The sequence below is a fragment of the Miniopterus schreibersii genome, assembly GCF_964146895.1.
Source record: "Miniopterus schreibersii genome assembly, chromosome: 18".
Taxonomy (NCBI): Eukaryota; Metazoa; Chordata; class Mammalia; order Chiroptera; family Miniopteridae; genus Miniopterus; species Miniopterus schreibersii.
This window is the reverse complement of record NC_138121.1, coordinates 31,287,609-31,307,208: the sequence shown is the minus strand read 5'-3', so window position 1 is coordinate 31,307,208 and position 19,600 is coordinate 31,287,609. Positions and strand designations below refer to the sequence as shown.

Here is a 19,600-nt window from a genome sequence, read left to right as displayed (position 1 = left end):
ATTGTAAATCTAGAGCATTAGAGACCCAAGGCCCCAGCCCCTCCTAGTTCCCTTGGCTCAGAACTTTCCTGAGTCTTCTTTGACCTCATTTAGTATTTCTCTTCCATCTCTTTCCCATTGGCTTCTTTCCAGCCTCAACAGCTAGACCAGCGTCTAGACGTTGTTTCAGAGCTTGTGGCAAGATTGCTTCAGGATTCTCCCTGATCACCCCCAGCTACCAGCCACCTCGCAAGGGCTGAAATCGTATTAGCCACACTGCATCTAAAACTCGGCCTGACAGTGCTTGTCTCCCTACCCATCGCTTCTTGTGCCAGGGAGCTGAGTTCCTTTGGGAAGAAAGATTCAGTCGGGAAGGGATAGCCAGCTGCCGAGAGAGACCTGTCCAGTCGCAGTCGTGGACTGAGGGCTCCTGCTCGGAACCCTCCTGCCCTCCGTCTCCCAGCCTGCTCAGCCCATGAGTAGCCTCCAGCGCCTCCGAAGATCCAGGGACACCCCTAGTCTGTGGTGAAGTCAGAACTCGGTACTCCCTCTGCTTGACTCACACCCCTGTCCCCATTTGTCACCTCGGCTACATCTCTGCCTCTTTGTCCCAGCAGAGAGGAGCCCTGATGCCTCAGTATCTGAAGGCCTTTTCCGAAGGCCCTGCGCACATCCGAAGACGAGAAATAGAAAAGCAGGGGGTCCAGGCTGGCGTTGAGGGAGCTCAGCACCACCGCCTCCGCTCGCCACTTGGGGCTTTTCTTCATGTAGTAGCCCACCAGGTGGGATACGTTGTAAGGCCCGAAACACACCAGGAAATTCAGGAGGGTCACGACAGCCAGCCCCACAGCTCGGCGCCGCCTGTGGGCCCCCACGTGGGGCTGGGTGAGCATGATCCACACGAAGCGCCAGTAGCAGAAGATGGTGACCGCCATGGGGATGAAAAACAGGACCAGGCACAGCTCCAGGCGCACGGGGAGCACGAACCTCAGCTGTTCTTCGGAGAAGTCCTCGTAGCAGGTGGGTTCGACGGAATTCGTGGCCTTCTGGGTTGAGTTCCAGTACTGGGCGATGATCACGATGGTGCAGTGACCAAAGGACATGACCCAGGCGATGAGAGCAGCGATCACCCCATACAGGGGCCGGCGGGACAGCTTGTAGCGCACGGGGAAGGCCACTCCCAGGTAGCGCTCGATGCTGATGCCCGCCAGGAGCCACGTGCTGCAGTAGATGCTGCTGTAGAAGCCGAAGCCCGTGAGGGCGCAGACGAGGTTGGGCAGGTACCAGAAGAAGTCAGATGCCGCCTCGGCGATCTTGAAGGGCAGCAGCAGCAGCAGCAGCAGGTCGGCCAGCGTGAGGCTCAGCAGGAGGATGTGGACAGGTGCGGGGTGGGGCTGCCGCACCCGGCCCAGGAAGGCCCGCAGGGCCAGGAGGTTTGCGGGCAGGCCGGTGACGAAGATGATGACGTAGGCCGCGAGAATCAGGGAGCTCTTCAGCTGCAGCATGACTGTCCTGGAAGGGGGCGAAGAGGGGCAGGCTCAGGACTCGGCACTCGCAGCCTGCAGGCCTGCTGGGGGTCAGGAGGGCATCCTCCCTGGCACTGGCCCCCTCCCAGGCCAAGGCTTTCTGCTCCACCGGCGCTCGCTCGCAACACCTGCAGAACTGCCCAGAGCAATTATTGACTTTGCCTGGGGCGGGATATTAACTAGGAGTTATTGCATTGGCCATCGTGTGTCTCTGGGAGAGACCAACCCTCGGCTTCCCAAGGGAATTCCCCGCCTGGTTTCCCCAGCCTTTCTCCTGCTCCCCTCACAGATGCAGGAAGTTATTGATACCGCTTTCCAACTTTCCTTAAGTCCCTTTCTCGGTCAGAGATCTTGAGAGAGAAAAGGCAAGCTTCCTCACGGAAAACACCATGAGGACCAGGCCCCCCGCCCAGCGCCGGCTCCCACAGGGCCCTCCAGCCGCCAGGGAAGCAGGTGCCCAGCCCCCAACCCATCCCCTACCTCGCTTCCCACTCCTTCTGCAGAACAGATTCTCCACCTTTCCCTCCCCTGTCCAATACCAGTCTCTGGGACTGTATTAAAAAAGGGAAGCGGGTTAAGTGTGGGGGTGGGGACCGTAGGAGGAACAGTGAGCCAGCACTATTTTGGGGGCCTTATCCCCCAAAAGGCTTTAGAGAATATTCGGGGAAGCCCACAGGCAGTCACTGGCCCTTGAGCCCCGTGTTTTGACTATAAATAGAAGAACCCTTCTTAACGGAGTAAGTCAATTTCCACTTGGTTTCTCACCCTCAGCATCCACACCGCCCACTTGGTTTCTCACCCTCAGCACCCACACAGCCTGACCCCTCCAACCTCCTCCGGGGCTTGATGTCCCAGGCCGCGTTTCCTTGCCCCCCTCACTGGCTCCCGTCTCCAGGTAAGGTCCTTACATTCCATTTCTGGCCGACTTCCTGCAGCCCCCCAGCACCTTCCCCTCCCACTTCTGAGCCTGCCATCACTTCCCAGGGTGCAAGCACCGAGCAAGCCGCCTTGCCTTGTCTTCGTTCCAGATAGACGGTTTCTTGGAAAAGAAAGTCTGAAAGCTTCTGGGAAAGAGATACAGAGCTTCAGCCACTGCTACCGCCCATTTCACACAGGAAAATATTGTAAGGAACCTGGCTGGTAGAAAGCTTTTATACCAGCACAAGTCATGTGACTAGAGAGAGGAAGGTCAGTAATTGAGCACTGTCTCCTCTCCAACCTGAAGGAAAAGGCTCCAGCATCTTTCTTCTTACCCTAGAGATCCTCACCCTGACTTCCAAACCCAGTCCCTGGATTCCTTTTCAACCTTGGCCATTTTTCCCATGTCCCAAGTCAGATTCTCTTTGCTGGGCAATTTCTTCTGTAATTCTGCTCATTCTCAGAAAAGAGGATTTCTGCCTCCTTTTAGTCTTCTGTTTCCCCACCTCTCTATATGGTCTCCTGCCCCCTGCCCCCAGTAAGCTTCTTTTACCCCCTCAGTTGAAACAGATTGGTCCCTCCTCGCCTGGTCTCTCCTCTCCCGTCTCTTGTTCTGGAAGAAGTGGCGTGGGATTCAGAGTCATGCACGTGTGAGCTCAATCCAAGTCCCTCCATTCTGACTTTGGACAGATTGATTTTTCTGAACCTTAGTGTCCTTTTCAGTCAAGTGAGGATGGGGATACGTACGTCCCAGGGGTTCTGGGGTGGGTCAGTGAGGTAGCTTAGGTAAAGCAGATGGGCCAGTGCGTAAGTGGAAGTGGCCTCTCCTTTGAAGCCTGTTGGACGGCTTTGGAGAGAGTGAGCTGTTTGGTAAAATATCCAGAAACTGAGGACACAGACATGCCATCTGACTTGGGAAAGTGTCAGGGACTCGGTGCGCCCAACGTGCCTGCATGGCCCTTTCTAGGGGAATGGTGCTCAAGCTCCTTTCCTTCCTCCCAAATATTCTCTCTCCCTGTGAACGGGGCCCGGCCGCTGAGCTACCCTGCTCTTTTCTCGCTATTTTCACCCGGACAGCTCCAGGTTAGAAGCTGAGGAAACAGAGTCAGGACACGTTTTCCTCTTGACCTAAGGAATGTGTCCCTGTTTTGCCATCTGTGGCCTGATCCCTGCTCACAGAATCTCCATTCTTTCTCAAGGACATACTTAATTCCTTCCTTCCTTCCTTCCTTCCTTCCTTCCTTCCTTCCTTCCTTCCTTCCTTCCTTCCTTCCTTCCTTCCTTCCTTCCTTCCTTCCTCTTGTGGCCTAGAACCCCAGGGTCCGGGTATCTTAATATTTAACTTTTCTCTCTCTTTAGCTCTCCTCTCCTCAAGAACCAAGGAGTTCTAGCTTTTCATTTCTTTCCTACCCTTAGCACAGACATGCACTTCCCAGATCAACAGGGGAGCTGGGGAGGAGACCATGCTCTGTTGCTCGCTACTACGTTTATTTTATTTAGGTCATTTTGCTTTTATGGTTTTCTATCAATATTCATGAGGATCTGGATTTAATTGCAAAGGGAAAATGTACTGGAAAGCAGATGCTGGGGAGTAGGTCTGCTTTGTCCTTCTTGCCTGCTGTCCCCCACGTATGTTGAAGGCCATCGAGCTCCCTCTTCATGCGTATGGTAGTTATGAAGGTAACAGAGTAAAGGAAACTTTCGAACTCATGATTTTACGATGCGCACCTATGTCACAGGAGAAGGAAAGCAACCACTCGGGCTGAATTCTGCAAGGGCCTAGCTTTCACAAAAGCAGCATCTTTCACAACCTCTGCAGGTTCAGTTTTCTCTCATCCTCATTAGAGCCCAGCTTGTTTCACTAGGAGGTGGAAGCCACAATCTAAACGACTAATCACTTTCTCCACTTGCTAATTTCTTAGTCACCCTTCAGTCTACTGGAATCTGGGTTACATCCCTGTTTTTCCATAGGGTCTGTTCCTCGTGGGTATTTTCTTATTATTTTCTTAGCATTCGGCACAGTTTCCACGCCCAGCTCGAATTCTTTCCATGAATTCTGAGATGTCACGCTCCTCTCTCTCAGTGATTCTAGAGAGAGAGGAAGGGGGAGAGAGAGACAGTGAATGATCGTCTCACACACTCTCCCCAACCAGGGATCGAACCCACAACCTAAGTATGTGCCCTGACTGCGAATCAAACCTGCAAGCGTTGGTTGCACAGGATGACACTCTAACCACTGAGCCACACCGGCCAGGACTTCACTGTTATTTTAAACAAATTTTGGCAAATAGGCCATATGTTTAAGAAAATGCTGTAGTAATTTCGCCCCCATAAATATTACATATCTACAACTACAGTCTCCATATTTAAATCCAAGAGCCACCACTCCTAAACAATGTTGGGTGAGTGATGAGCACGTGATCACCCTGCATCCAGTGTGGTCACTGGCCCTGTTGTCTTGTGGGGTGACTTTCTGCAGCAGTTTTCATGCGCGCTGGTTGATGTTCCTAGTGAGCTGGGCCGCGCCCCTGCCGTGTGTATTTGTTTCCTTGCGGTGACTGATGAATGCACTCATTTACTAGACCTATTCAGTATAAATTTAAAATTACAGTAATACATATAGAAAGCTTTTCTGTGAAATTAAACCTTTCATACGTACTTAATTTTAATTACACAAACGTCTACATAAGTAAAAACAGGTAAACTAACTTGCCAATTTTTTAACGTACGCATTCGGAAAACCTGCTTTATTACATAGCGGACTTTTGGCTTTAACAGACGCCCCCTGGCCCGAATTAGTCTGTTATATCGAGGTTTTCCTGTTCTTTAGTATGTTCTGGGTACTAGTCACCTGTTAGGTGCATGTATTATATATATTTTCTCCTGTTCTATGACCTGCCTTTTCATTTTCTTAACTGTCTCTTGAAGAACAAAAGTTTTGAATTTTATAAAGTCTAATAAGGCTTGTGCTTTTATGTCCTAAGAAACCTTTACCTACCTATCCACTTCTAGACATGACCTTCCCGGTTGAGTTGCCTTGGCGCCTTTACTGGAACTGAACTGGCTTTGACCGGGTCTATGCCTCGAGTCTCTTCTCTGCTTTGGTGATCTTCATGTCTTTCCTTTCCCCACTTCTACACTTACAGTAGTCTTGACTACTGTCATTTTAGAATAAATCTTGAAATCAGATAGTATAAGTTCTCCAACTTTGTTCTTCCTTTTAAAAATTGCTTTAGCTTTTCTAGGTCATTTGCATTTTTATATAAATTATTTTCTACACAAATGCCTGCTGGAATTTTGATTGGGATTATGTTGAATCTATAGATCAATTTGAGACCATCGTCACTGGAATGATATTGAGCCAGCTGCCCAACCTATGAACATAAAATCTCTCTCTATTTACTTAGGAGTTTAATTTCTCTCGGCGGTGCTTTCTAGTGGCCAGCATAGAGGTTTTCACATCTTTTCTTAAATTGATTCCTAAGTATTTTTGGTGCTATTGCAGATTTAATTGTGTGGTTTCCTTTAAATTTCGTTTTCTCATTTTGCGTTGCTCTCATAGCAGCTTCGACTATTCTTCATAGCACATACTCAGTTTATAATAATACAGTTATTTGTGTGAGGATGTGCTTAATGTCCATCTCCCTTACAAGACTATCCATGAGGGAGGGAACATGGCTATTTTCTCACCATTGTATCCGCAGGGCCTGGCATAGAGCCTGGCATATATTAGACACTCAATAATGATTTCCTGGTTGATGGGTAAGTGGAAGAATTGGAATGGAGAAAAGTCAATCCTCAAAAGCTCAGAGATATCTGTCCTTGGATGCCGCATTTTATCTTCTTCTGGGACCATTCTGAGACATCCAAGCCAGTAATCACTTGAGAGCTCTCTTGTAGATGAAAGACACTCCCAGTACTTTTGCTGGAAGCTGTAGGGATCTTTTCTCAGGATGAGTATTAATAATTCAGGCTACTATACCCTTATTATGTAGATACTGCTTAGCAAATATGAGGGAGGTATAGATATAAAATATCCAAAGTGAAGGGAAATGCAGGATTTCACCAGGAGCAGCACTAACAATAAGAAAAGAGCTGGTGTTTCATTCGTTCATTCATTCAACAAATATGTACCTACTCCCTAGGATATGGTGGGATCTGCACCAAGTACCAGGGATATCAGGATAAAAAAGTAGCTATTGGTCTTGCCCTCAGAGGGTGGCTGCATTCTAATGGAGGGAGATAGGCGAAAATGAATAAACATGAATACAGGAGTAATTACGGAGACATTGTGGAGGAAATGAGGCAGGGTGTTGAGAGGGAGAGTGGTCAGGGAGTGGCAGGGGCTCCTTTAGTTGGAGGGTTCAGGGAAGCCATCTCTGAGGTTACTGTTGAGCAGACACTTGAGAGGTTGAGCTGAATTCTGAGAAGAGGCTGTGCCAATGTCCAGCAGAGGAATGGCCTGGGCAGAGGAACTGGCACGTAAGTGCAGGGCAGAAAGAGCCTTTGTGTTGGGGGGACAGAAAGGCCCATGTGTCTAGAGCATGGTGAACCAGGACAGTTCCAGCAGGAGACGAGACTATGGCAGGGCCCTTATGCTGGTTACAGTAAAGAGCTGGAAATCCATTTGTAAGCAGTAGGAAGTCACTTAAGGCCATAAGGGGAGAGTGACATAATGAGATTTCTTTTTGATTTGACGAGATCACGCAGGCTGCTTTGGGAAGCACTGTCTCCAGAGGGAGTGAGTTGGAAGCTGAGAGATCAACTAAAAGTGCATTACAGTCTTTCAGGGGAGGCCCGGTGAGGGCATGGACTGGGGGGAACGTGGCAATGGGGGCAAAGAGGATCAGCTGGGATTTGGGGTGCACACCCTTAAATAACAATAAATGAAGAACTGTAAGATGCCAGAGAGAAAGGGAATTCTCCTGGGGAGTAAGAGGGCAGATGATTCTACACCGGCACCTCCAAATAGGCTTTGAGGTGTCATTGCTCTCCTACGCCTGTACAGCGCACCCCACTTCCATTTGTTTCATTACCCTTTTTGAGCCCTTGCAACAGCCTTATGAAAGCGTGAGGTGACAGTTTAGGCCCTTTCCTGCTTGCTTCTCCTCTTAGTTGTCACGTGTCCAGCCTTTCCTCTGTCACCGCAGCAGTGGTGTCTCCAATTTTGCAGCCTTCGCATATCCATCCCCAGCGCTGTGCACCACTAGAGAAGAGAAACTCGGGGCAGCTCTGCCCCGCCTCTGCCGGCCTCTGCAGCAGGCACTGTAGGCTCCTGTGCGGAGGCCTCTCCCTCCCCACTCTGTCCGCATGTTTATTGTTCATCAGGCTTCAACCCTGGCATCTAATACCAGCTACGGTGGCTGGGTAATGGTTCCCCCAGAAGAGAGCCAGGTGCTAATCTCTGAAACCTGTGAATGTTACTTTCTCTATCTGGCAAAAAGGACTTTGCAGATGTGATTAAGACGTTTACGAGGGGGAGATTATCTGGGTGGGCCCTAAATGTAATCACAAACGTTTTTCATAAGAAGGAGGCAGAGAGACATTTCAGACAGGACAGGAGAAGGTAATGTGATCACACATGCAGAGACTGGAGTGATGTGGCCACAAGCCAAGGATGTCAACAGCCATCAGGAGCCGGAAGAGGCAAGGAACCTCCACATAGAGCATGGTCCTGCCCACACCTTGATTTTAGCCCAGTGAGAATGATTTTGGACTTCTGGCCCCCAGGACTGTGAGAAAATAAATTTCTGTTGTGTTAAGCCACCAAGTTTGTGGCGATTCGTTGTAGCAGACATAGGAAACCAGTTCAACAGCCGACATTTACTGCCCGTTCTGTGATACTATGTGTCAGACACTATGCTATAGAGCTTTACAAAAATAAACTGATTTAATCCTTTAAACATTCTGTGAGGTTGGTACACTCATCCCCACTTTACCGATGAGAAATTTGAAGTATGGGGAGGTTAAGTAATTTGCTGGAAGTCACACAGCTGGTAAATGGAAGAGCTGAATTCCGACCTTGGGACCCAGGCTTTCTGGCTCTGGGGTCATGGTGGTCACCACTGCATTAGGCTCCCCACTGCACTGGGAGGGTGCAGGGTAGACCCAACGTCCCTTACAGGCCCCAGAAGTCCGGTAGATGCCACACAGGAGGATACAAGGGTACAGGCCGGGATGTGATGTCATCTGCTTCCCACAGGGAGTGTGCGTGTGGCCACCAGGCTTCCTGACAGTGGCCTTTACTCTTTACCTGAAACCAAGAAGGAGAGAATGACCTTCAACCCCAGCTTCCCAGGACCCAGGAAACTCTCAGCCTTTCACCTGTTCTAGTTCCTGCTCCAACCCCAGATTCCAGATGTGATCTTTCCTCGGCCCCTCCCTCCCCGTCTCCAAACAGTCTGGATACACAGAGAGTAGAGGAAAGATACCATTTACTGTTTCTCGCTACTCGAGTCACAGTGTGACTTAGCATTTAAAAGTGAGCGTGGATGTTTATAAGATTTGGATTTGATTGTGAAACAGAAATAAGAACTTGGGAGAAGACGCTTCCTTTATTACTGGAGTCCTTAAGAGGTGTCTGAACTTTTCCTCCCCCCCCCCCCCCACCCCCTTCGCCATCTGCTGCCCACGCAGAGCTGGCCTTCGGACCAGGAGGGGCACTGGGGGAACAAATCCCACCCCTCGTCCCCTTGGCCACACACACTGCTTTCAGGCCAGACCACCGGGTAGCTTTCGTGGGCTCAGGCCACCCTCAGACTGCCTTTCAGTGTTGACCTTGAGCGAACAAGGGCAGGCAGGGGGGCCTCTGGAAGTGGGGGCGGCACAGGCCCCCTCAGTAAACCGATGTGCCTGCAGTCAGGTGCAAGGTGAGCCGAACTGGGGCAAAGCTCTATGCTCTGTGTTCCCTTTCCCAGCCCAGCCTTCCCTCTGCTTTTCTCACTTCCCCAGCTTCTGTCACATGTGACTTTCCCCACTACTGGTGGCATCACTGGGGTTACCACGGTTTCTGTCCGGTTTGCAGAGTCTTAAGAAACTCGCATTAGACCACTGAGTCTCAAAAGGTGTGGTGAGATGATCGGAAACTTCTGGGTGAGGGGAAATGGTAAATCACGTAGCTTGAAATGCTTGGGAATTTTCCACGAGAGGGTAAAGCCCTGGTTTTCTTAGTACTGTAAAAACTATGGGAAGTACAGTTTGTGTTTATCAAAAGTGGGGATTGAGAAACTGTGATGCAGTGATGTAACGCTTTACTACGGGCTCTCCGAAAAGTTTATGAACCAAGGCCCTCCCTGCATGTTGAATCACCCTCCCCTTAGCTCTTTCTGTCACCAGAAGAATTGGGCTGCCACAGATGGTGTGAAGATGTTATCAAGAGGAGCGGGGACAGGAGCATGCCGCTGGAGGTTTCATTTGGGAGATTTCTTCAAGGTTCCCCATTTTTTGCCTTGGACCCTTTGCCATGCCCTCACATGAAGCCGCAGTGAATTAGAACCTGAGAGTCCCCTTGTGTCTCAAGAAGCCTTTGCCTGTAAAAAGCTGAAAGCTTTATCTTTCAGCTGAGGGTTGCCAACTGGGCCTGGAAACCCAGATCACAGAGGCTTCAACACACCCTTTTTCTCATGTCATAAGAGGGAAACAGGGAGTTCCTGCTGGTGTGGTGGCTCAGGAACCGTCCTCCACAACCCAGGCTCCTCTAGCTTTCCTGCTTCCCCTATAATTGGCTTTTTGTTTCATGATATTAAGAAGAGCTACCCTTAGCCCAGCCAGTGTGGCTCAGTGGTTGAGTGTCAACCCATGAACCTGGAGGTCACGGTTTGATTCCCAGTCAGGGCACGTGCCCGCAGGCTCGATCCCCAGTACGGGGTGTGCAAGTGGCAGCCAGCTGGTCAATGACTCTCTCTCCCTGAAATCAGTAAAAACATATATTTTTTTAAATGAAAAAGTAGAGCTATCCTTAAACATTTTTTCCCCAATAGACTTTATTTTGTAGGGCAGTTTTATGTTCACAGCAAAACTGGGAAGAAGGCAGAGATTTCCCATAGATTCCACACATGCATAGACTCCCCACTATCAACACTGCCCGCCAGAGTGGAACATTTGTTACACTTGATGAGCCTACACTGACACATCATCATCACCAAAATCTACCCCTTTTAAATCAAGAAAACTATCGCTTTTCTAGAAGCCCCAGCGGCCTTCTGCTTATTTCTCATTGGCTAGCACTACATCGCATGACAACTCCTGGTTGCAAAGGTGTCTGGGAAAATGATTATTTACTGGGCACTTTCCGAATCTGACAAAACTGGGTGAGGAATCAGGGGAGGGTACCAAAATTATATAATTCTTCAATTGCAAATATGGGGAGGAAGAGTACTTCTAAGATGAAAATACGTATGGTGGAATTTTAGAGAGAAGTTTTATAAATTATTTTTATTAAAGTGTAACATACACACAATAACATGTACAGTACTAATCTTAAGGGTGCAGCTGATGACTCAACATATGTACGTATCTGTGTAACCACCATGTAGGTCAAGATATAAATGATTTTCAATGCCCTCCAAGGCTCCTGTGTGCTCCTCTCAGCCAGCAACCCTCCCAGACCGAGATAACCACTGTTCCAACTCTTAGAACAGTGATATGAGGGATGAACAGCTTAGAGAGGGATATGAACCATTGTAAACGCTGGAAAGAAAACAAATGATGGACGAAGGACAACAAGGAAGAAGAATCGGGCTAAACTAATGGTCGCTTTTGTGATATTGTTGCTTTCCTTTGCCTCTTAAATTATTCTAATTCCATTTTGCAAACCTTCTGTTTAAAGTGTCATCACAGCCCAGCCAGGCATGCCTCAGCGGTTGAGCATTGACCTAGGACCCAGGAGATCGAGGTTCAATTCCCCGTCGGGGCACATGCCCGGGCTGCGGGCTCCATCCTCAGCAGGGGGTGTGCAGGAGGCAGCTGACCAATGGATCTCTCATCATTGATGCTTCTATCTCCCACTCTCTGAAATCAGTAAAGATATATTTAAAAATAAATACATAAATAAAGTGTCTCCAACCTGAAGACATAAGTTTCAGTTTGCTATAAAGTTGATATATGCTGAAGCTCCAATCAGTTAGGACTGGATTCCACTGCACATAATAGAACAACCCCAATAATAGCTGTGTAAATAGGACAGAATTATATTTCTCTGTCACATAAAAGCAGCCTGGAGATGTGTAGTCCAGGATTGTCTTTGGCAGCCCCAGGAAGACTTCAAGACCTGTCCTCCTCTAGTTCTCTGCTCTACCAATCCTAGGGTGGCCTTTGTCCTCATGGTCCAACATGGAAGCAGAAGCTCCAACCATTACATTTGTGTTCCTGGCAGAAGACTAGAGGAAGGGAGAAAGAAGTGTTTCAACCCTTCTCAATTGAATAGACTTTTTAGAAGTTCCACACAACACTTCTGCTAATAACTCAATGGCAAGAACTTGGTGAGATAACCAAACCTAGCTTCAAAGAAGGCTGGGAAACAGCCTTTTACCTGGGTGCAATATGCTGCTAAAGATCAGACTTTTTTACCAAGTGAAGAAACTGGTAGTCTCTTCCAAAATGCACTTTTGCGACCTTTGCAGATGAGCCCTTTCTCTTCCAATTCTGCACCCTTTGCATTGCACCCCAAGGACATTTCAGCTTGCATCATTGGACCTGGCCTTCTCAGGGAAAACCACAGCAGATGGGGAAGAGCAGAGCATTGCACCAGATCCACTACTGTCTGGTTCTGTGGCCCCTGCAGTCCACCCTGGGGCTGAGTGAACATAATTCAAACCAAGTTCTCTTAGCAGTCTTCAGTTTTGTCTTAAGGACACAAAATTAGATTTGCGTATTCTGTTCACACCCCAGTCAGCTGTCACTGGGCATAATTTAGATGACTTTTATTTTGTTTGTTTTTTGACACAAGCTCCATTTGTTTCCTGGTGAAAGAACTCAACCACAGCACTGTGGGATAGGAATCAGGAGTCTGGCCACTAAAGCAGCAGCCACCACACACAATGGATGGAGTGCGCCAGTTGTCCAGGAAAGCTGCATCCCTCAGTGATGGTCCAGCCAAGAGCCAGGGCCTACAGAGGATGCTGATGGGGAAGCAGAGGCCAGAGGTCATGACCTTAGCTGCCTTCAAAGGGTGGAAATGTCAGGTCTGGCAGCACTGGGCTAAGGACAAGAATGAGGCTCTGTGAGAATGTTCTGCTTGAGTTAAGGAAAATTAGGATAAGGCACCTCCCTTATTTTGTGTGCCTTTCCCCGGGCTGAACTGACTGAGCTTCTACCATTTCCTTCTTTGAAACCCCTGTTAGTGCCTCCTTCCCCACTCCTTAATCAAACAATTAGTGATGTTCCCTGATGGGGTAGATCTGCTTGTCGGCTTTTCTATCCTGACTCCTCGCTTGCCTGACCCCTCCAGACACCTCAGACTTTGACTTCTACCCCTCCTGGACAGGGAAGGCTCTGACACAGATTTTGAAGTTTCAGAAGCGCTCTCCTGCCAAGTAAACATGAAGAGGTAAACATTTCCTTCTAAGAGTTGTACCAGTGCCAAATTCTTACTCTCAGAGGCTTCTTGGGCTTTCCTGAGAAGGGAGAGCTTTGTTCGAGGGAAGGGAAGAGCTTGATAGCACTTTTCTCAGTAAGATTGTGCCATGCATGGCCTTTGGTCCTGCCCTGAGGTCCCAGCCGAGGTTCCTAGGCTGACCCCGGTGGCTCAGAGTAGTTTTGCCTACAGCTTGTGCCCCAGGGCTGGGGTCAGCTCAGGTTGAACCACAGAAATTGAGAATGGGAAAGGGCGACTTCCCAAAACACTGAAAGTGGGGTTCTCTGTCAGGGCCTGCTACTCTCTTGTCCTGTGCAATTTCGGTCTTCACTGTGACGTTTGCCCTTCCTGCTCCCTCTAGAAAGTGTGGCGGAACACCGAACTGACCTGTGCCAGCTTTCCTTGTATGGGCTCATCTCATTGTTTACTTAAACTCACAAACCGGCCCTTTCAATATTACCAGGAACCACTGACTTCTATTTCTTGCCTCTGGTTGCCACATACCAGTGTGTCTTAACACATCTTTTGAGAACCGCAGACTTAGGGTTCCAGGTGAGTGGGGAGACATTCTGGGCCCGGCTAGGGATGGACCAGCCACCCAGGCCCCTGTCTGTCTGGGGCTCCTGTCTGCCTGGCACCAGTTTTTCTACCTACATCTGCATTCAGATCCTATCCGCTTCTTGTCACTGCTGCCATCCGTCAGATTGTTCCCAAGAGTGACACCCTCCACGTACTCCTCCCAAAGTCCCAGTGCCCTCTGGTGTGCTCAGCACCCCTCTTCCCTGGACACAAACAGCGGCCAGGGTGCTTCCCAGGTGCTCGCAGAGACAGTCTCCGGGCTCTGGGTGGGGGGGCGTGGGGGGGCACACAGGCCTTCAGGTACCTCGACGGCTGTTCTCTCTAGGGCCACAGGGCTTTCCCACCCACAGGAGTCCCTTGTCAGAGAAGGAAGAGCACTCAGTAAGCTCTTTAGAGGCAGCCAGGTACTCACTCTTAGCTTCCCCCACGTCTCCGCCCCTGAAACCTGCTCATCCCTCAGCACACAAGCTCTGCCTGTTCTCCCAGGCCACCCTTCAGATCTGCAACCCGGGCAACCAAACCTTCGGAGGATGATTTCCTATGATTTCTCTTTACCCTCCAGCTCTTTCTTACCCCTTCCTTCTGCCCTTTGTTCACCTCCCCTCCTCCCCACCCCCTCACCCCCCGGACAACCGACTACAGCAAGTTCAAGTTCCTGTTCCCTTCCCAGCATGAAACAGTCAAAGCAGACTCATCTGTCCAGTTTTTCATCACCACCGTTCCTCGGCCAGTGGAGTGCATTTCATAGAAACTGGGCTACTGGCTTCCAAGGTCAGGGGTTCCGGTCACCCAGAAAAGTGTTCTGAGTCCAGGTGGCACCGCAAAGCTCACTGCTGTCTGGGGAACCAGGCTCAGCCCTTGTTCCCACACAGCTTCTCTGTCCCAGCGTTCTAGTCCTGGTCTCTGTGCCACCTCTTGCCCCTCCCCGGTGTCCCCTCTCTGGGGGCCCAGGAGAGCCCTACTCTCCTCATGTACCTGAGAATCTCTCGGACTGGGCAGCTGAAGGCGAGGTGACAGCCAGATGTGTTTTCATCTCTCCATGATGAATGGAGACAGAGCACCGAGCAACACGGCCATGGTTCTTACCTCCCTGGAGTTCACGTTCCAGTGGCGCAGGGAGAACAGAACAGCATCTATGTGAACATAGACGATAATTCATTGTTGGGCACATTTTATGAAATCATTTTATAATTTTATAACTTTAGGAAGATCAGTGGAGTAGCCTGGGATGGGAGGTGGGTCCCTGAACTGAGTGGCAGGAAGTGCTCCCTGCGGCTGGCACTGGAGCAGAGGCCTGAAGGAGCTCTCCCTGCAAAGAGCTGGGGCAGGGGCGCCCTGGGCCACCCGACCCTTTGTTCGAAGACCCCAGCCCAACTCAAAGCCCGGAGGGATGGAAGAACTGAAAGGAGGCAGCGTGGCTGGAGGGAGGGACAGAAGGAGGTCAGCGACGTGACCACGGGAGGGGGGCTCTGTAGCCCAAGGTAAGCAGCTGGACTTGACTCTCAAAGTAACAGGAAACCGCCGAAAGGTTTCCGGGCAAGAAGCAAATGATCGTGAAATGATCTGGGGTGCGAGCCTGACTCACTCCACTGCCTGTCAGAGCCCCATTCCCCCCAGGTCTTAGGGCGGCCTGACCATTCAGGAACCGGTGACAACCTGCTGCCTGTCACCCATCCCTCATTCTCTCTCCAGGCGGCACTGCCCCCTGCACAGCCCCGCTCCCTGGGTTAGGAGGAGCATACAGGAACAGACGGTTCCTTGTCTCCTCATTAACTTCACTCGCACCGTTTTACTTTTATTGTTTTCTACAGATGTTCATAACCTGGATTTGAGGGAAATGCCGAGCGAGAAGGGAGCTGCTTTCTTGATCGAGTCTGGGCTCCCCGCCCTTGCCTATGCGGAGGGGGTGCAGGCTGGGGGTACTGCTGAGGAACCTCGATTCTGCAGCAGAAGTCAAGTCACAATGGGTCCCCGTGACCTTTGACCTTTGACCTCTGCTGTCACCTCTCTGACCCTGGTCACCTAAGGGCACTCCTGTTTTGCTCCTCTCCGGGGTATTAAGCCTGGATAAACAGAAAGAGGAAGGGGGGTTCTGGCCCCGGAGGAGCACACGGGGGCCAGCCGAGTGCTTCCTCCTCGCCTGCCCGCTGGCCTCGCCTCCCTTCCCCTTCGCAGAAGCCCTCCAGGCTGATGCGGTGTGAGAGCCACACCTCCCCTGCACACCCCACGCCCGGCCAGGGCTTTCCTGCGCCATCGGGGGATCCTACCGAAGACAGAGCCTTAAGAAACTTCCACACAGGCCAGCGTTGGGTTCCCAGGCCTGGCTCCACCCCTGTTAGTATCTCTGAAGTCAGAGGAGGTGGGATATCTGGGGGGAGAGGGTGTGAGATGGTATGGAGTAAGCATTGTGAAAAAGCATATTAAATATAATTTTATATTTGACAATAAAACCAAAAATAGTTGTCTTCATGATATGGACCAGTGAGAGTCAGCTTTTGGGTTTTTTACCAAAGGTTGAGAGGTACTGAGAAGACAGGGAGGCATCTCATGCCCAACTCAAAGGAAGGCCCTGTCTAGGGTTTCTTTAGGCTAAGCTGCAAGCTCCTGTCCCAGACTCCGCCCCAGCCCAGCACCCCCTTATATTACTAATGCCACCCTAACCCAAATGGGAATGTGGGGAGGAGGCCCACAGGTTTTAGAGCCATACTCCTATGCAAATCTCGCTTCCCACCCCATTACTAGCTAGGTGTTCTTTGGGAAGTCACCTAACCTATAGTTAATCCACTAAACCCCTAATTTCAGGGGGTAAGAGCAAGGACTCTGGAGCCAGGTGTGGGTTGGAATCCTGGCTCTGCTGCGTGTTAGCTGTGTGACCTTGGGCGGGGTTGCCTTCTCCAGGCCTCAGTGTCCTCATTTGCAAAAATGGGGCTAATAATACACCTACCTTGTGGGGCTGCTGTGAGGTCTGAAGTGAACATGTAGACATATGCATGCACTTGTGAACACATATGTGTAAATGTATGTATGTATGTGCCTGGCACACTTATAAGTACAGGTTGTTATTATTATTATTTTATTTTTGTTTAGGATAAGAGTAAATTACATGTGAGAAAAGATAATCAAACTTTTAAAAACCTGTAAGTAAATCACACTGCAGCTGGTATATGGGCCTAGTAAGAGTTGAGACACTGTTATTTGACAACTGAAGTGAAACACTAGGCTAGACTACAGCATTCTGTTCGCTACTTCATGTCTCACTGGTTCCTATGGACTTTAAAAAATCTTACCTTGCTGCTGCTTTCCTTTGCTAGATTTTCAAACCTGAGCCTCATGGGAAGCCAGGTCCTTAGGTCTCTGCTGAGTTCTGCCAGCTCTCTCATCCTTTCCGCCTCTCCCCCTGAAGAACTCTTTTCATACTGATTCCAGAGTCCCAGAATAGGGGGAGACACCTATTGTCTCATAGATCAGTGGTTCTCAAAGGGTGGGCCCTGGGCCAGCAGCAGCAGCGTCACCTGGGGACTAGCTGGAAACGCACATCCTTGACCTCCTACCCAGACCTGCTGCATCGGGACCTCTGGGGGTGGGGTCCAGCAATTTGTGTTTTAACCAGCCCTTCAGGAGATGCTGGTGTGCGCTGAGGTTTGAGAGCCACTGTAACAGAGGAAGAGAGGGCCTGGTAGCTGTTTGGGGCTTGTTCAAGTTCACAGCCCTGTTCTGGATGCCTGGTGCTCAGGGAAACTATAGGGCTCAGTTGTAGCGATAGGGACCAGAGGCAGAAGGGGAGACAGCTGGCCACTCTGATGCCTTTTGGCCTGGTTCCTCCCTGAACTTTCCAAAGGCAGAGCTCAGGGATGTCATCCAAGTGTTTGGGTAAACAGCCTGAATTCCCACGTGGGCTCTGTCTGATGAGCTGGGAGGTCCTGGGAAGCCACTTAACCTCTCTGGGCTTCATTGTGGGTTGTAGCCCTCAGTGACTAGAGCGGGATCGTTTAGGGGAATAAGTGAGATAACAGATGTGAAAACACTTTGCAAAACTGCAAATACTTCTCTGTTGTAAACTGTGACCAGACAACTAACTATAAGAGCAATTCTCGACTTTTTTTCCCAGTGGACACACCGGGCAGGTTATACTGACCTGCTGGACAGACTCCCAGAGTGCTCCTGCTGCAAAGCCTCCCATTCCCCTCTTGGTCAAGAGAGGAAGAGCCACAGCCTCTGAGTCAGAAGTTCCAGGGGCAGAAGACAGGTCTCTGTGCCTTGTGGCCATGATCTTACCTGTTCCCTCTTCCGAACTCCAGCCCAGTTCAGACCCCTGCAGTCTCTCCATTGGTACCTCTTTGACCCTGTTCTTCTGCAATCTTTCCCCTTCCTGGCTATGTCTGCTCTTGGAACTGAACCTCTTGCCTCATCCCCAACAGTGTGGCCCTGTGGCCCTCTGCTGATTCCTTTTATTCCATGCCACCAACAGTCCTTTCCCAGAGAGCAGGCAGCTACCTGGGGACCATGCTTTACTCTCCTTTTCATTGGGCGAGGGGGTCGGAGCCCCCAGGAGGAAGGCTTCTGGCTCCTTAATGGTGTGGCCGAGCTGGAGCTGCCTCCCCCCGGGCAGTCACCGAGACTGCCATGTCATCAGCCAAATTCAACTGTTGGTCACTGCTCTGGGTTTCCCCAGAAAGCCCTTCCTGGGCAGCTCCATCCACCAGAGTCGGCCTCTCTCCGTGTTAGCACTCTGTTTGGTTTTCTTCTGGGTGCTTGACCCAAACCCCACAGTGTTTATTTACCTTTTGTCTGTCAGCAGTGAGCTACTGGGAGGTGCTCCGCAGGTTTTCTATCGCCCCAGGAAAGCTTTTGGTTGTGCCTAATCATTAGAAATGCACACGCGGACATCCTTTCAGGTTAAACAAACAAGCAGCTTTTTCTTTGCTACCTCGCACCTCCCCTTGGCCCAGGAACAGCGAGGAAGAAGCCACACTTACATTATATATATAAAAAAACACCTCGTTAACTATCTCGGGGCTTCCATTAGTTCAGTCATGTAGCAGTCACCTAAAGGGTGTCTCGTTCCTGGGAGCCACATGCTGGGCCTGAGGGGTGTACCGTACCCCTCAATTCTGTCGGCTTCCAGAACGTAAACCTCACTCGAGCTGGTGGCTCCTCTGTCTCCTTCACCAGAACCTTCCCCGCACCTCGAGCAAGGTGCTCACTAACTGCGGGTGACTGGAGGACTGACGGGCAGGTGAGGGTGCAGGAAGCTGTCTGCATCTCTGGGGCAGAGAGCGGGCCTTTGTCTTCCTGAGGCCCTGCACCAGAGCCTTTTGGCAGAGCTGGCACAGTGGGCTGGGGCGTGGGAGACATTTAAGCAGCAAGTTCTCTATAATGTTTCCCGTTCCCTCGGGACCCAGGCAGAAGCACCGGCAGGCCCAGTTCCCCTCCCGGGGTCTTAGCATTTAGCCCTTTCGTGTTCCTTGCACCACACTCAGCGGCTGCTGGACGCAATTCAGTGCCGCTGCCCTGAGTCCTGCACACTGGCCCCTGATTTCTGAGAGAGCTGGTGGAATACAAGGAGCACTGGGCCCAGAAGACCAACTGCTTCCTGTCTAGGTTCGAACCCTGCACCTGTGCATCTTTGGGGAAGGCACTTAGCCTCTCTGGGAGAAGGCGCGAGAACCAACCTCACAGGATCATTTTATGACTCAAGGGTCATAACATGTGTGGAAGCACTTTTAAAACTGCAGAGCACACTTCTTCTGATTTAAGCTGTTGTTAACCTGGTATGTGAAGGCAGTTACCAGCATGCCCAGGGCTATGTGCCGTTCCTAGCCCATGGGCTGTGGCTCTAACACTTGCATGTCAGATTACAAGCGATGTAGTGAAATTATTATGCAGATAGCCTTGAATCTAATTTATTTTAAAAATATCATATCATTTTGCCTGGCCGGCATGTCTCAGTGGTTGAGCGTTGACTCATGAACCTGGAGGTCATGGTTTGATTCCTGGTCAGGGCGCATGCCCAGGCTGTAGGCTC

At 50.3% G+C, this 19,600-nt stretch overlaps 1 protein-coding gene across 1 annotated transcript; it reads right to left on the bottom strand.

Moving 5' to 3' along the window:
- Window positions 1-451: 451 nt before the first annotated feature.
- On the bottom strand, window positions 452-2,014 carry FFAR2 (free fatty acid receptor 2). The gene is made up of 2 exons (XM_081118807.1): window positions 1,986-2,014; window positions 452-1,491 (listed from the first exon to the last, which is right to left on the bottom strand). The coding sequence occupies exon 2, from the start codon at window positions 1,482-1,484 to the stop codon at window positions 495-497; it is 990 nt and encodes a 329-aa protein (XP_080974933.1). The 5' UTR covers window positions 1,485-1,491; window positions 1,986-2,014; the 3' UTR covers window positions 452-494.
- Between the last annotated feature and the right edge of the window lie 17,586 nt (window positions 2,015-19,600).